Source organism: Sylvia atricapilla, chromosome 4, assembly GCF_009819655.1.
Source record: "Sylvia atricapilla isolate bSylAtr1 chromosome 4, bSylAtr1.pri, whole genome shotgun sequence".
Classification (NCBI taxonomy): domain Eukaryota; kingdom Metazoa; phylum Chordata; class Aves; order Passeriformes; family Sylviidae; genus Sylvia; species Sylvia atricapilla.
Genome location: NC_089143.1, coordinates 19010507 through 19026730, shown reverse-complemented (window position 1 = coordinate 19026730; position 16224 = coordinate 19010507). Strand labels below are relative to the sequence as shown.

The window sequence follows — 16224 nt, the reverse complement described above, 5'->3', positions numbered from 1 at the left end:
CTAAATAAGAACATAGCTCTGAAATTTTTCACAGTGCTAGATTTCAGTGAGAATCATCCAAGTGCAGTAGAATTGAATCATGGAACTTTGCAAAGACAATGGATATCAGCAAAGACACCGGCACATTAAAAGTGCGTCTTGGACATGTGACTGTGGAGTTGCTTCTTCTATGGTAGTAGGAGATAAACAGAATGGCTGAATTTACAAAGGAATTTTTAAAGATTGATTTAACAAATGGCTTTTGAAAGATCTGAGTTTCAGAGAGTTTTAAGTATTAGATTTTGCCTAACCAGGAGGTGAAGCATGACTATAATGGGCTATATTTAATTTTTCTCAAAAGCATGAAATGAGGTGTTAAAAAAATCTCTTTCCAAGTGGTGTCTGGACAGAATTTTTGAGCAGCGATTGTATACAGGGAAGGAAAACTGTAGCCAAGCCAGAAGGTGCTGTAGACTGGTAAAGGATGTGTCTCCTGTCAACAATGTCAGGAGAGCTGTGCCAAAATGCAGCCTCTAGCCTAAGGCAACAGGGCTGGGTTCTTCAGATGTTAGTTATTCTTTTGCTGCATAAATTCCTTTGTTGTGGTTTGAAAACAAACCAAGTAAGAGGCTCTAAGTCAGGAATAAAATTTAATGAGAAGAAAAGGAAAATAGAATAAAATAAAATAAAATAAATACAAAAAGAAAAACCAGTGACAGAGTCAGAATACAACCTGATCAGGGTGATGGAAGCAGTCCAGGTGGTCTTCCTGAAACAGAAATCTTGTAGAAAGGTCTGGTAGCTCCAGTCCTCTGGGAATCCAGTGGGTGAGGGCTGCTTCTACTGTCCCAAATCCCAGCTTATATCCAGGTGAGAATGCTTGGCTCTTCCCCATGGGCGGAGCATCTCACAATGGGATGATGAGTCATGGAAGAGGGCCTTGATGGCCCATTAAAGAGAGATAACTCCCGGAGGGAGTTATCTCTGAGTCATGCAAAAGGCATTGATGGGCCATTAACTGAAGATGGTGATAGAATACATTCTAAACTACAACCCAGGACATCCTTTCATGATGATTTTGCATATAGAGACAGAACAAGCTATTTCAGACTAAATAGTCAGAAAATGTTTTCAGTGTTTCATTTTCCTTTCAGTATGAAAAGGTTGGAAATCTGCAGAGAACTTGTTCTCATTTTTTTATGTTGTTTGCATTTGCATTTGTGTTTGTATTTGCTCAAATGCATCCCCAAAGAGAAACCTTGAAAATAATAGTGTGTCTTTGGATATATCTACAGGATATATCCTCCTTACATGCGAATGAAAGGCTGCTAAAAGCAGCTTCCAGCCAAGCTCTACCTCTGTTTAAGTTTCTGGGCTCCAGCTCCGCAGTGCCGCTGAGATCACCTTTTTGTAACACATCATAGCTCTGTGTCTACAGACAGCAGAGCCTTTGGGGGCCATCACGATTCAGATAATTTTTTTAACCTTTTTTCTGTGCTGTTGAGAGATTTTTTTTTTCTTTTCTTTTTTAAACGCTGTGTTTGATACTGACATTGCATGGAATCCCACAGCTGTCTCCTGCATTTGACAAGTGCCGGCTGCTGCCAGGAAGGGAAGTAGCAAAGGCTGGTGGGATGATATCAAAGGCTGCTTGTATGCTCCCCGAAAGAGAAGAGGAATTTTCAAACTGGTTTTTTTCAAAATTGAACTGTTTTTTTTATACTATATTCTATTTTACCAAGATTTCTTGTTCTGTGCTGCTTAAACTAGATCAGAAGTTAGAAACTCCTAGGAAGCAAATACCAAAATCAAGCCAAGAGCAGCAGCCAAGAGCTGCATTTATGTGTCAGCTTGGGTGGTTAGGCATCCAGGAGAGTCCCAGGGGATCCAGAAATCCCCTTTGGACTGTTCTCAGCCTGGAGCAGAGGTTCAGCTGTCACTGCTGGGAGGGCCAGTCTGCCCAGGGCACAGGCTGAAGTCCCATCCAGACTGTCAGCACACTCGTACTGCACAAATGTTCCTGCTGCTCTGATTGCCCTTGCCTTGACAATTGCCATTTGGGGAGGGAGAGAGGGAAGACTACACTGGGTCTGGTCCTTTTTCAGGTATTTGAGTCATGCTCTGATGTGGGTAACAATAAGACTGGGAACTAGTTCATTCTGAGAGTTCAAGCAAAAGAATATTGTTAACAAAATTTTTGACCATGCCAAGGAAACTGCTACAAATTGTGGCAATTTTACTATTGCAATTTGAAATAATTTATTTATTCTGAATCCTCTTCCCATCTTTCTTAAATAAATTCCATAGATAATTATCTCCTTTTAAAAACTGATACAAGGCCTTGATTGATTCATGCCTCCTACAAAATCTAAATGATGCGAGAGCTCCATTGTCTGTTGTATCCTGCTGCAATTCAGAAAGTTTAGTTCTGAAAAGATATGGTGGGAAAAAAGCTTCTTTCATCTTTTTCAGCCTCTGTATGTATTTTCAATCTTGTGAAATAGGCAATAATGTAAACTTTTTCAAGTAACCAAGATAAATAGAAGTATAGGGAAAGAGCAAACAAAAACAAAAGAAGAAAAACATCCTATTGCCTTAGAAATAGGTTGAAGTCTGTACTTTATTTATGTTAATATGAATCTCCTATAGATGCCTTTTATCAGATCCATGTATTCTTTTTGTTTGATTACCACCCAGTCACCTCAAAGCATGCCCACCTCTGCCTTGCCTTAGTCTGAATACATGTCACTGTTTTACCCATAGACTTCTGAAACTGTCTGTATCATTCAATAAGAGATATAAAGTGATCCTTAGATGGGCCTATCCATTAACAGCAGAAATATTAAGATTCCTGCAACCCTTTTGTGTGATGTTCTCTAAGGATTTGGCTGCCTGATGCTTGGCTTGCAAACTGCTGAGTCTATGTCAGCTCATTTAGCAAAGATCTTAGTCTCCCAGTAATTTTTGTTCCACGTGGGAAGCCCCTTCACCTCCTCTGCCACTCACCAGTCTGGGAGGCTTGGGCTGAGGTTATTCCCCTCAGAACAGGCAGAAGAGCAGTTTTCAGCTGCAGCTCCATTCTTCTGAAAGTCCACTGGAATGGCTGTCGAGCAAAGAAAAAAGGGAACAGAGTAGAAATACAGGTGGCAGTGGCATTTGATGCAGGGGAAATACTCCTCTTCCAGGCAGTGTCACCAGGGCAGGCAGTGAACCTGAGCTATAGCAGCTGTCTGACTTGCTGGTTGTACAAATCTGTCTGAGGAGGATTCAAGGAACTGTTCTTTTCTTCACTGTGCAATTTATTGATTTCTCTCCATGAACTTTTTTTACTCGGCCAGGCAAGGAAGATTAGGAGGATTATCTTTGGGGTATGTGCCATCCAGTTACCTTGATTGTGCTTGAGAGATTACAAGGGTATAAATGTGGTACATCTGGAGGTCAAGACTGAGGCTACAGAGCCTTGAGTGCTTACATCTGTTCCACTGCTGATACGTTTACTCCTCACCACTCTCTGTTTAATACACTGCTTATTTCCTGTTAACATTTTACTCAACCACAGCATTAAAAGATTGCAAAGGGGCAGAATGCTGACATCTGACCAAAAATTGAATGATTTAAAACCCAAGAATTTTGAGGTTCTCTTTTATTTGCCTTGTTGACTGAAGCACCACAGTCCTGCCTGTATATCATTATACTGGCCTACAGTATTTTCACTGAATGATATTTTCTGTGTCATCAGCATTGTAGACAAAGGAGCACTGGTGGGCAGTACTGTCTTTGTCATCTTTTAGAGCCTTCTGTCTTCAGGCTGTAACTGTACTTATTTGTGTCACAGAGTTTCTTATCACAGTTATCAATATGGTAAACCATACTGAGCATTTCTTGAATATAAAATTCTGTAAAGTATTTGCAGACTTACAGACTGGTCAGTTACTGGATGCAGATGGTATGTGACTGTTTACAATGAAAACAGCTCATTTCTCTTCCCTTCCTCCTTTAAACCCCGTTCCTTCTTTCCTGCTATCCACAACTCCCCCATATCCCAACTCTGTTTAATAGCTTTGGGCTTTTTGGACCAACTTTTGACTGGGTGTTCATTCAGTTTTGTGTGATAACAGACTTGATTACTTTGAAAGCAGGTAATTATGGAAAAACTGATCATGTTGGTATCTCTGTGTTAGAAGTAAAGAAATAATTCTTAAGCAGTGTTTTCAAGAATAAATATTTGATTATGTCTGTATACTTGCTGGAACAGGTCTTGGATATCTGTGCTCCAGGTCGTGGCTGAACATGCACAGTTCTTTCAATGCCTTGTGTACACCCTCAGAATCATTTATTTAACAGACCATGTCTGTCCATGTGATATGGAGTTTCTTTGAAGTGGTGCTCATCTTTTGGCACAAGTTGGCCTTCTGTAAATGCCTAATTATTTTGGGTATCACTTTGAAACTCTTGTTGTTATTTGTTTGTTAATTAAGTTTTCTGCTATTGATGTAGCACAAACATAGCAGCTTACAAGTCCCTGAGAGAGCAGGAGTGACATGACCTCTCACTGGATGCTTAACTTAATCATGCCAAATTTTATTATGCAGTCTTTGATCAGGATTCGTTTAGCATTTTTTGTAGAAAAGTAATTCTGATTCAACAGATCTCCAATTGTCCTTAATTCTAATTCCATGGGTTGGCTCATTGCCTTGGACCTACGAGTAGTTCCACAGATTTTTAGTGATAAAAATACAGATTTCTGTGCTTTGTGTGGTGTAACATGTCCCAGTGATGATGGAAGGATGAAGGAGAAATTGTGACAAAGGAATTTACAAAATACAGTGCACAAGAAGCACCTTACTAAACAAAACAGAGAAATCTCATAGAGGCTCGAAGGTTTAAAAACAAACAAACAAAAAAACCAACACCAAAAAAAAAAAAAAAAACTCAAAAAAAAACCCAAAACCAAAAAAAAAAAAAAAAAAACAACAAAACCCAAAACTCAAAAAAAAAAAAAAAAAAAAAAAAAAAGGAAAAAAAAAAGACAAAAGGGAGACTACTGGTATTTGGGAGTCAGAGTCTGTGGCTGATAGCAGCTGACATTAGTGAGCTTTGCAAAAACAAAGAGAAAGACAAAAGAGAAAATGGCAAGAGCATGGATGCTTGGGTGAGTGAGAGATAGAGCAGAGCAGGCATGGGAGACTTGAGAGGGCAAAAGTAAAGTAATAGATAAGAGAAGGGATGCCCATGGAGAAATGAACATACCACAGAGGAAACAGCGTGGTTGCTATGGCAAATCTGGGAGAAGGTTCTGCCTTGGGATATCTGGAAGGGCATGGACTCTCATTTAAACATGGAAGTGAAAAGATCTTAAATACTGAATGTGAATGAAAAGGTAGCCTGGAGATACCAAAAATCTGAATAGAGACAATATGAAATGTTCCAAACCCTGGAGATCTCTAGCAACAGTTAAAGAAGGTCTTTATGAATGAATTTAAATAAATTGTGTGTGAATAGCATAATTACAGAAAAATGAGATTACCAGTGGCACTTTGAGTAGTTTGCAGAATGTAGAGAGAGGAAACAGGAGGTCCAGCAAGAAGGCAATTGCTGTAGTCCAAGCGTGAAATCATAAAAGAATAAATGCTTTCCTTGAAGAATCTGCTGAGGCTACAGCCTAAGGTTGTATCTGTGTCCATGAATTAAATAAAGCAGTAAAAACATGCATTCCCTCCACCAAGATTTTTCTTCCCTCAGACATCCTTTCTAGTTAACTCTTAGGTGACAGACAGTAGGTTCTGTCCAGCAATATTTGCTGATGTCCCCTCTCATGTGCTTCTTACCTCTTGAGCAGTGGGGAGCTGGATGAAGGAATGGACTTGGCACTCTGAAAACCCATCCCCTCTATTTGCCAATCAATGTCTTCTTTTTAAATTCACCTTTCAGTACAGCAATAGTTCAAGAGTGACATGAAAATTTACCCTTGTTTTGACTAAATTTTCAGCTGTTCGTGTCATCCAGGATTTTGAAGGGTAAGTTGAAGAATCTGCCATGAAATTTGCAGTTTTTCTCACGTTGTCAATTACTTTTCCCAGAGGATTGTATCAGAAAGCAGTGGGCAGGAAATGCTGCACAGGACTGTTGGAAGGTAGTATAACTGAAGGACTGCTTTGTTTCTTGAGGGAAAAGAAATCACTGTGAAAGGAAAATAGCTGTAAGGCTGAACTGGAAATCTGAAAGCGTAAATTCTGAAAGGAAGGACCAAAGTTCAAGGCAGTGCAAGGGTAATTTCACTTGCTAAGACCAGGATCTGTTAAGCTCTTGCCTCAGCAAAGCTGCCAACCAGCAGCCTGAGTAGACAAACATCTTTATTAGTAACAGCCGCTGCCAAGAGAAAAGTGAACTTGTGTTTGCTGAGCAAACTTTTGCATCCAACCCCTCTTTCCCTCACCTGACCCCACAGTCTGCCCAAAATTAATCTCCCTGTCCTTGTGCACTGCACGTTTTGGCTCTTTGCATGTTGTTTCTGATGGCTCAGCTGCTCCTACCCCACCCTGGCATAGGAGAGCCAGAGCTGAGCCTGTCCCCAGCTGTTACCTCTGCCACCAAGGGCCACCACTGCCACCTCACCAGGGAACGCATCGAGAGGGAAAGCATTGGGGCATGGACAGTGCCTTGCCTACATTCCCTGGAGTCTTGCACTTTTCTGTGACACTGTAAAAATGTCTTATTGTAATAATGTCGATGATAATTTTGCAGAAAGCTCGTGGCTTCATGGAAGATTAAGGGTTTTCTAGAGGTTTTCACATTAAAAAAAATTGGGTTTTATTCCTTTTGACTCTGCTTTGCTTCCATCCTTATTATCAAATAGTCATAGGAACCTTCCATGTGGTGTAATGTGGGCTACCAAGCCTCACGTTGCCCTGGTTTAGGGCTGGAGATGAAAAATTCTGTACACTAAAGAGGCTTTCAAAAGAAGGTGTTGTGATCAGTTGCTGTTTTGCTGGCATTTCTGTGAGACTGTCTGCTTTGGAGTAAGTTTTCAGTACAAAAAAAAAATATTCCTGGGATGCTCAACAAAAATCTGCTTTACTACAAAGTTCAGATGGCAGTTTGGAAGTCTTTGGAAACAACATTGAGCTAGCATTGATAGGAAACTTCACTTAGATTCTTTTGTGTTGAGATGTGTCACATATGCAAAAATACTTGAAATTTAACTAAACTATTAGTATTTAATAACCCTCCTCTGTTCATATTAAAAATCTTTCCACTGAATTATTTTACTTCTATACATGCCTTTTTTCAGCCTGAGCGTCTCAGTCACTGTACATGTTGCTTACAGTGTGACTGCCATGCTTTGCTGAGTACTCAGTCTTGCTCTGTTACTCACACTTTCTTCAGCCTTAACTTGGATTCTTATGAATTTGGTTTATTCGTCTCCTTGAGTTTTACAAAGTTCTTTTCTTATTTTTTTTAAAAGCCAGTTCATCCTAGATTTATATTCTCTGGTAGCTTTATTTAATATTGCCTTAGTACTCCATTGCCTTAGTACTTTTCCAGTAATAGGGTGACCAGAACTGAATACAGTATCCCAGTTAAGTACCAAGGTCATGAAGAGTTTACCAGCTTTCAGTCTCTGTGACTTGATGTTATTTCTTACACAGCCCCAACATCTGCCTTTGTGCTGCCATATCGTGTTGCAAACTCATGTCCCTCTATTCTCTTTCCTAAGCTTAGTTCAGTGTTGCTACTTCCTGATTTATTTCTTCTGTTTAATATTAGTGTTAAATTATTTTCTCCTGTGGATTTTTTTTTTTTTTTGTCTGAGACATTTTGGACTGAAGAAGCTGGGAAAACTAAGAGCAAGCTGTAGCAATATCCATGCCTGAAATTCTTGGGAAATGAATGCAGAATGTTGACTCTCCTGCTATTACTGCTGAATATTTAAGTGGTTCTGTAGACATAGATAGACAAATTAATCTAATCTACTATAATACGTATGAGCTGTGTGCATGATAACTGCTAATTCCTGTGTGAACTGCTGTACATTATATCTGATCCTCTTTGTGTGATGCTATTTTCTTTTTTACCTGATTTTCATTTCTCCATTACTTGAAGATTATTTTTTAGATTAGCTTTTTTAATGTTACTTCAATCTTCCATTGGCTCTTATACAGATCTTGGAAAGTCAGTCTCTTGTTTTTTTCTTCCTTTCCCTATTTTTCCTTTCAAGAAGTCATTTCCTGCTAAAGTCAAAGCAGATTCCAGCTATTGCACATTCATGATTTCTTTTCTTCACTAACGTGGTTTGCACTGCAGTCAGAAGGCAGTGAGGAACCATCTTGGAGTAGTGGGATACAGCATGATGATTAGTATTATGTTGGGAGATTTTTGTTTTTAAACATTCAGATGTTTCCCCTCCCCCCTGTATTTAACTTTCCTGACCAACTTACGGTTTTAAAAACAGAAATTATGTAAAAAATTATTCATTATCCACCTTGTTTTCCTACAGGATTTACAGATAATCAGTACAGATGAAAACCAGGTGTTTGTGGCTGTACAGGAGTGGTACCAGACAGACACATACAACCTGTACCAGTCTGACCCTCAAGGTGTTTACTACTCCATCTTGCTGGAGAATGTCCGGAGCACGAAGCAGCCAGAAGAAAATGTCCTGATAGATATTCTGGAGGTAGATGGTTTTATTTTCCATTTTGTGCAGTCTTTGTGGAAGGGTTTTTTTTTGGTTTTGTTTTGTTGTTGTTGTTGTTGGGGTTTTTTTGATTATAATTAATGTTAAATTAATGTCTTTTCACAGTTATATTTAAATAAAGTAAAAGGTCTAGGATTTCTGTCTTATTTGTAGCATGTTGTTACTACTCACGTGTTTCTCTATTGCCTTATGTGTTGGGATGGGGTTCTATAGATGTACAAATCCAAAACTTGCAATTTTTATTTTTTTTTTAAGATATTGAAAAGTGAATCTGGCTGCAGAATTTATTATTGAAGTAAGAAGCTATGGAGCTGTCTGTGCACAGCTTTTTTCTTCTTGGTGACTCAGTGGTGCATTTCCTGACTTAAAAGCAGGACATCTTTTAGCCAGTAGGGTTTTAGGCAGTAATCCTGCAAGCCTTGTGCTAGGTTGTGTCAGCTCTGAAAGGCTAAGAGCCAACAAAATTAGATATTGGACAGCAAATCCACTTGCTTTCAGTATATGTCTTGTGCCAACAGCATTTTCTGTGAGACAAACTCAGCTATAAACAAACTGATCTTGTATTTTAACATCAGTGCACTTGGCAAAATAAAAGGCTATATCGTTTTGGAAGAGTATCACAGACTCTTATCAATTCCATTCCTGTTTAGGGAATGGAATTTCAAGGTAATGAATTTCAGTGTAATAAGGTGTACGTTTGCTCTGGTTCTGTTCTTTCTGGCCATTATCAGAACATTAAAATGGTGGAGCTTTGGTCTGACTCAGTTTGTCCCATTACACTCTAATTTGCCTGGTGTTAATTTAAAAAAAAAAAAAAAAAAACGCCCAAAACTTTAAAGATGCACCAGACTTCTTTGGCAAAGGTTTATAGTAATTCTGGATACAAGGCACTCACTGACAGAATTGTTAAATTACTGTAATTAGACTCTTCTTGGTGGGGGAAAATGATAGTGTTTTCTTCCCCCTTATCTCCTGCATCTTTCTTTAGCTTTTTCTTTCTAAATGGCTCTAGTAAAACAAAAAGGTCTCTCATTACCAGTGATTATTTTCTAGACTCTACCTTTTTAGAAATGAGGCTTCCTAATGAGTGAAGCTACACATTGTGTGTAGCCACGTTCCCACAGGGTGATTTATTGACAGCATTAGTTTGCAGCATTTTACTGCTGGTCACCCCTGTGACCAAGCAGAGCTAAAAGACAGTCAGGTGCAATCTCTGCTCCTTGCATCACTTGTAGATAAGTTGTACAGAGATGTTACCCCTGGCTATCCTTTTGTCTACAAGAATTATTAACTTAATTGTATTACACTGATTGTTTCATAATTTCCCAATGTTACCAAGGGCATATTGATAATGCAATCATAGTTTATTTGTGTGCTGGATCAATTGTAGGGTTCCATTTAGAAGGAAATGTACACATGACAAGGACAATACACATGGAGCCATACAATTCAATTTTTACAGCCATTTTTGAAACTGAGTTGCTTTATAGGAGAGCACTGATGGCTTCTAGATAGCTTGCATGATAAATAATTAGTGCTCATCTTGTTTACTAGAATGGGATCAAGTGCTCATAATGTGTGGGTTGTTTACTCTGTATAAAATTGCTAATAAATAAAACACAGATTGCAGCCCTTGAGGATAGGATTATTTTTGTCAAATCTGGGTTTACTTTTTTGGGCATTTTATTGCAAGTATCCCACCTTGGGAAGGTGAAGCTACAGAACAGCACGGAGACAGTCCTCAGTGATTGAAAATTTCTCTTTCTGCCAGTGTATAATTTTCCCTTCAAAATTTGTACTGTTCATCTTTGTCAACTTATGCTGACTCCACTTCATCTTTTAGTTGTACATCTGCTATAAAAATTTTAATAGGTGTCTGCCTGTCTGTATTTGTTTTCTTTTATATGATTTATCTTTTTTTGCACCATATTTCTTGTCATGTTGCACACGTAGTTGCTTAAAGAAGTGAAGGAAAAAAAAAAAAAAAAGGTTAAGAACTAAATGACTGTCCAAAAGGAGCATACCCTTTAATTATGTGATTGTTTACAAGGAGCATGTCCTTGAAATTGTATTAAGTGCTGCCAGTGTGAAGGAGTCACAAATTTTACATAGGTATATTTGCAGAATGGGGATGCTAATGTAATACCTCTACATTGGTTCCTGCTGTGACTCCTTATGTAGATAAGAGCTACATAAACTGCAGTACTTTTTCATGCCTTTTTTCCTCAAACAACAAATTGTATATATTTAAATTTTAGTCACAAACATATATTATATATATAATGTGTTATATAGCAGTAATTTCTACATTTCAGTAACTGCTGCTAATAAACACTGTGGGACTATCTGAACTGTGCTTCTTGCTACCAACAAAACAGAATATTGTTGGGATGGCATATGAGAAATGTAACAAGGAGCAATTAATAAGTCACAGCAGAAGATCACAGAAAATAATTTTATGAGGTACAAAGTGCTTTTTAAAGAGTACTGGGGAACAACTATGCCCTGAACTGTTTGAGAACTAAGCTCGAATTGAAAAAAATCTGTGGAAAAGTGCTTTGAATTTCCTCATGTTCAGCTGTCTTGAGTGGCTCCTGGACAGTTCATCAGAGTAACTGAGCACTGCACAATGTTAAAATAGATGTTTTAAAATAAAATTAGCATTATTAAAATAATGTTAAATAGTTGTTTTCCATAGCAGCTTATTAGTAATGTTTATCTTTTCCTTTCTTGATAGAAAGATACTTAGCTCGCAATTTTAGATTAGGGAGCTAAGTCAAGGAGTAGAATGTATGGTAGAATTTGGGTGCCTTGGCATCACAGTCTCATCCAGGATGATTTGACATGCTTTATTTCCAGTATTTATAGAGTCAAGTGCATAGTTTTATAGGCCACAGGACAAACGAAATGGAAAATGCCACAGCGGGGGTGGGATGTTTTAAAGATGCCATTTTTTACACACCATAATTTTGTGTTAGTTATTAAGTTTTAGGCTAATGCACCACTCTGAACATGATATTTCTGAACTTGCTCTGAAGATAGATGCCTGAAACCTATTTATTATTTCAAGCAGGGTTTATGCCTTTTGTTCAAAATACAACTGCTATGAAGTGCTGGTTGGCTTTTATCTTTCCATGCAGCGGTGAGGGAAGTTAACTGAGATACTGGAAAAAATGTTTTCATAACCTTTCAATGTTTGATAGATTCAAACACTTATGTCCCATATTCTAGAGAGGAGAAGTTACCCTAGAGCTTGGTTAGATTAGAGGTGGGGGTGGGAATAGAGAAAAAATTTAGCCTGGCTCCCATTTGATGATTATATGGAATTATTAAATATTCATTAAGTGAGGGGGTAGGGAGGGAAAAGAGAGGAGAAACAAAAATAATCACGATGCAGCACTGGTTTCGCCATCCACAAATGAAGAGGGAAACCTCAGTTGCAATCCCTGATCTAATTATTGTTTAAATATTTAATACTGTGTTCACTGGAAGAAGGACATGCACAGAAATTTTACCCTAAGTCTGCCTTCCCATGTAAATATTTGAACTGCCAGGCTTTTTGTGGCTGAGCTGTGTCTCAGAGGTAGACTATGTAAAAAATCCCCAGCAAGATTAGAATGCTTTGAAAGTAAAGAAAGTAGGTTTATCACTTCTTCCCTCCTTTCCTTTTCTCACCTGCACTGCAAGGTAGTTGACTTTTATGGTATGTTTGACTTGGAGATGGTTCTGAGCTTTCAGCATCCTGGATAAGTAACCCAGCCACAAATACATTAAAGAAAGAATGAGCTTGTGAGAGAGTGGAGTATTTAAAAGTTTTTACAGATTTTTTTAACATGAACTTACATATATTTCCAAGTTCTAGGCTACTGCAGTAACCAACAGAACATTCATATTCTCTGTAGGTATGGATCAGTTCTTTCCCATATTTATAAACAGTGAGTATCAAATCTGTAGCCTGCTGGTAGGGGTGCCTTCTTTTCACCTTCAATCAGAATTCTGCTAAATGAATGTTAAATGGAGTTAATAATGGAGTTAATAACTGGAAAAAGAAGGGACAGTAAATATTTCAAATGATAAATAGAAGTTCAGAAGTGCATCATGTTATCGGGGGCAAATATTCCTGATCATTCAAAGAGCTGGCTGTCTTGTGCATTTATCTGTAATGAATAGTTCAGGCTTTTTTAAGAGTCAGCACCCAAGGAGATGAGCAAGCTGTACTGTGCTGGAAATGTATATCAGTTTATATATGTTGTCTAGAATTTTCCAAAAATTCAGGAAGCCTCATAAATAATGGCAAGGGGAACAAGAGCATTCTTAAGGAAACCTTCACTTTTAATAGAAGATCTTACCTCATGCCCTTGGGTGGAATACACATTAATATGTTAATAACATAAATGTTAGGGCTAGAACTAAACATATTAAGGTATAATTATTGTCAGGTTGCTAAAATTGCACCAATTAACTTTCACACTTTGAGTTGTAATAATTTTCTAATACAGGTTGTTTTGAAATAAAATAACACCCCAAGAGAAGAGGGTCATATTTTTTTTTTTTTGGTTATTATTTTTTCTCCAGAGGTTAAACAGGTGAAGGGTGGCTAACTGGAGTGTGGAAGCACTTCAGATGCTTGAGAGGGTGATTCAGCCCTCCATATTTCTTTCTCAGGTGATCTGCCTGTATTTATTTCCTGCAAAGGACAAGAGTGCTTCCCAATTCATTGTATTTTAAAGGATATGATATTCTGTTGTGTTGTTGTAATAACCTACTTGTTAGAATATGGACACAGAAATGTAGAATACTGACACAGAAATGCAGTGTAAAAGTTAAATAGTTGTTAAAAATTGCTTACTTCATTTGTAGAATAGCATTTTAAAGATCTCCGTTTTTAAAGAAAATGCAGAGGTGAAATTTTAATGGTGAGGCCATGGTATCATAATTTTTCTATTTTGCTGTATAAACTATTGTGTTCTGCTATATTACACATTTGATTAGCCTTCTGGCATAGAGGGAACTGCATATCCTTTTAAAATACATTTAGAAATAGAAGTCAGTTTGTAATTGCCCTTGCCTTCCCCCTTTCTCTCTTTCCTCTTATCTTTTTGCCTTCTTCATATTTTTTTTAAGGTATCATCCACTTTCCTTTCAGTTTCCAGGAGAAACTGCCTGAGAGACACAGTTCAGAGCCACAAAAGAGCAGCTAATCAGGGATAATCCTTGTTGAAAAAAATGTGTATGTGCTGGATATTAACTCTTCTTCTCTATGCTTCAGGTCAGAGGTGTAAAAGGAGTCTTTTTGGCCAACCAGAAAATTGATGGGAAAGTTACAACTCTGATAACCTACAACAAAGGCCGTGACTGGGATTTTCTAAACCCTCCAGACATCGATATGAACGGCAAACCAACCAACTGCAAACCTGTGAGTGTCTCTTCTTGGTGTATCCTCCCCCTAAAGTGTGCCAGAATTATCTGTGTGATAGGATGTGCAGTAGTTCCAGCAGCCCGAGAGCTGTGTGATGAGTTTACCAGCCAAACTAGCAGGCAAATTTACTCGTAATGCATGAGGCTCTTGGTCCAGCCATCGTGTAGAGTGAGTAGGCAAGGCTTTCTGTTGCACTGCATTTCATATTTGAGATCACTTTGACACAGAGGATGCCAGTGTGTGCCAAGTACACAACCCAATTCAGAATAATTGGGACAGTCATTTGTGTCTGGATATATGGGGCACATCATGAGTCAAACAGAGATTACCATGAATTTTTCTCTTTCCATCTTTTCATTTTTTTATTTTATAAGAAACCAAGGTAGCCCTTGGTTCCCTTTTGAAGAGAATTCCTGACCGTTGCTTGAAAATAAATACCACAGTAGCTTGCATTAAATATTCCATCCTTTTTTGCAGGAGGATATTATTTCTGTTTGTTTAGATGTCCCAAGTGCCCATAGTATTTTGTTATTTGCAAGGCTGTACTGAAAACCTTGTATTTTTCTCACTGACTTTCTGCTCCTGGGGGCTCAAAGCTCTGCACTGGTGGGCAAAATTAATGCTTGTAGTCCTGCCACTGCCAGAGCTTTACTGCCTCTCCACATGGCAGAAGTGGAGGGCTGGAGCTGCTGTTTCCCTTTTGAAGAGTTCAGGGCTGTGCTGCAAGGTTCCAGCCTGCAGGGTCTGGTGTAGACCAATCTGAGATGAGTGGGACGATGGCAGTGGCAGCAGCTCCAGGCAGCGCTGGCAGCTGGCTCCTGGTAAGGCTCCTGGTCACATTGCTGGCAACAGCATGACCTTTGAGTGCACTGCACAAAGGGCAAGAAGCAGTAAGTTGCTTAGCAAGGAGACATGAAGTGCCCTAAAGTGTCCTATGCTATTTTTTTCATACCACTGTTTTCACTAAAAAAAGGCATTTCAGCCCAAACAGTTGTTTTTACCGTTTACCTGGGACCAACAGACATGCAATACTTGTTGCTGTTAGTAACATTTTTAAGCAATAATTCTGTTAGAAAGGGGGTTATATAATAATGCTGACTCCTTTGAGTTTGGAAATCTTTTCATTGAGACAGTGGCACACTATACAGTCATCACCAGAGATTCTTCTTATAAAGTGAAGACTGATACTTCAGGCTGGAATTTGGCTCCATGGGAAGCAGCCATTCTTTGTCTTTATGAAGACATACATTCCTGAAGCTGCTCCCTGTCTGGGCTTTCATTTATCGTAGGAGCATGACTGGTAGCAGTGATTTTTAAAACCTGTTCTTTGCTTGTTCTCCCACAAGCCTGATTGTTACCTTCACCTCCATCTCCGGTGGGCAGACAACCCCTACGTGTCAGGCACAGTGCACACCAAGGACACTGCACCAGGGCTCATTATGGGGGCAGGTAAGTGCATGGCATTACTCTTTAAGACCTGAAATGTGGCAGGGGCCCTTTGTAGATCTAGTCTTTGGATTTGTAAGAATACCATGCTACAAACAATGCCAGAATAAGGCTTTTCCTGCAGGATATCGATTTATGGAATCTTTTGATCAAACAATAGGTTAATGGAAGGCCCAGAGTTGTGTCTTCTCAGACAGTGTCTTCTATATCAGTCACCTGGGTGCATCTTGCTCCTTCCCCGTTAGTGTGCTGTGGAGGTGTGATGGTGGCTGAAGGACATGTCCTGCACTCTTTTTCTCTAGAAGTGATGTGTAGGCCCTCCAGCATCATGAATAACCCAGAAAAAATGATCGAAACAGTGGTCAAACCTTTGTTCTTTAAGCCTGGATACAGATAACTTGTCTTGTAATCTTTACGAATTCCTTTCTGCCTAAAGAGAGATGAATTGAAGGAGCCAAATGTGTCGCTGTGTTGGGAAGGAATAATGCTGGTTGTGGCTTCTCCGTTATAACTTACAGATGGAGTCATGTCACTATGCAGGGAATTTAATAAAGGAAATTCCATTGCAGTGTTGAGCACTCATCAAGAAAAATATTCACATAACTCAGTTTTGCTTTGTATCTTTCTAATCCATCTATTAATGTCATTCAATCTTCTGTTTCTTTGTTTCAAAATTGTCTAA

At 38.7% G+C, this 16224-nt stretch overlaps 1 protein-coding gene across 1 annotated transcript in view; it reads left to right on the top strand.

Moving 5' to 3' along the window:
- Positions 1-16224, top strand: part of LOC136360546 (VPS10 domain-containing receptor SorCS2-like) — a 77824-nt gene that overhangs the window by 29293 nt on the left and 32307 nt on the right. The window contains exons 7-9 of the mRNA XM_066317872.1: positions 8477-8656; positions 13947-14093; positions 15443-15545. Of these exons, the coding sequence (XP_066173969.1) occupies positions 8477-8656; positions 13947-14093; positions 15443-15545 (430 nt within the window). The remainder of the gene's footprint in view (positions 1-8476; positions 8657-13946; positions 14094-15442; positions 15546-16224) is intronic.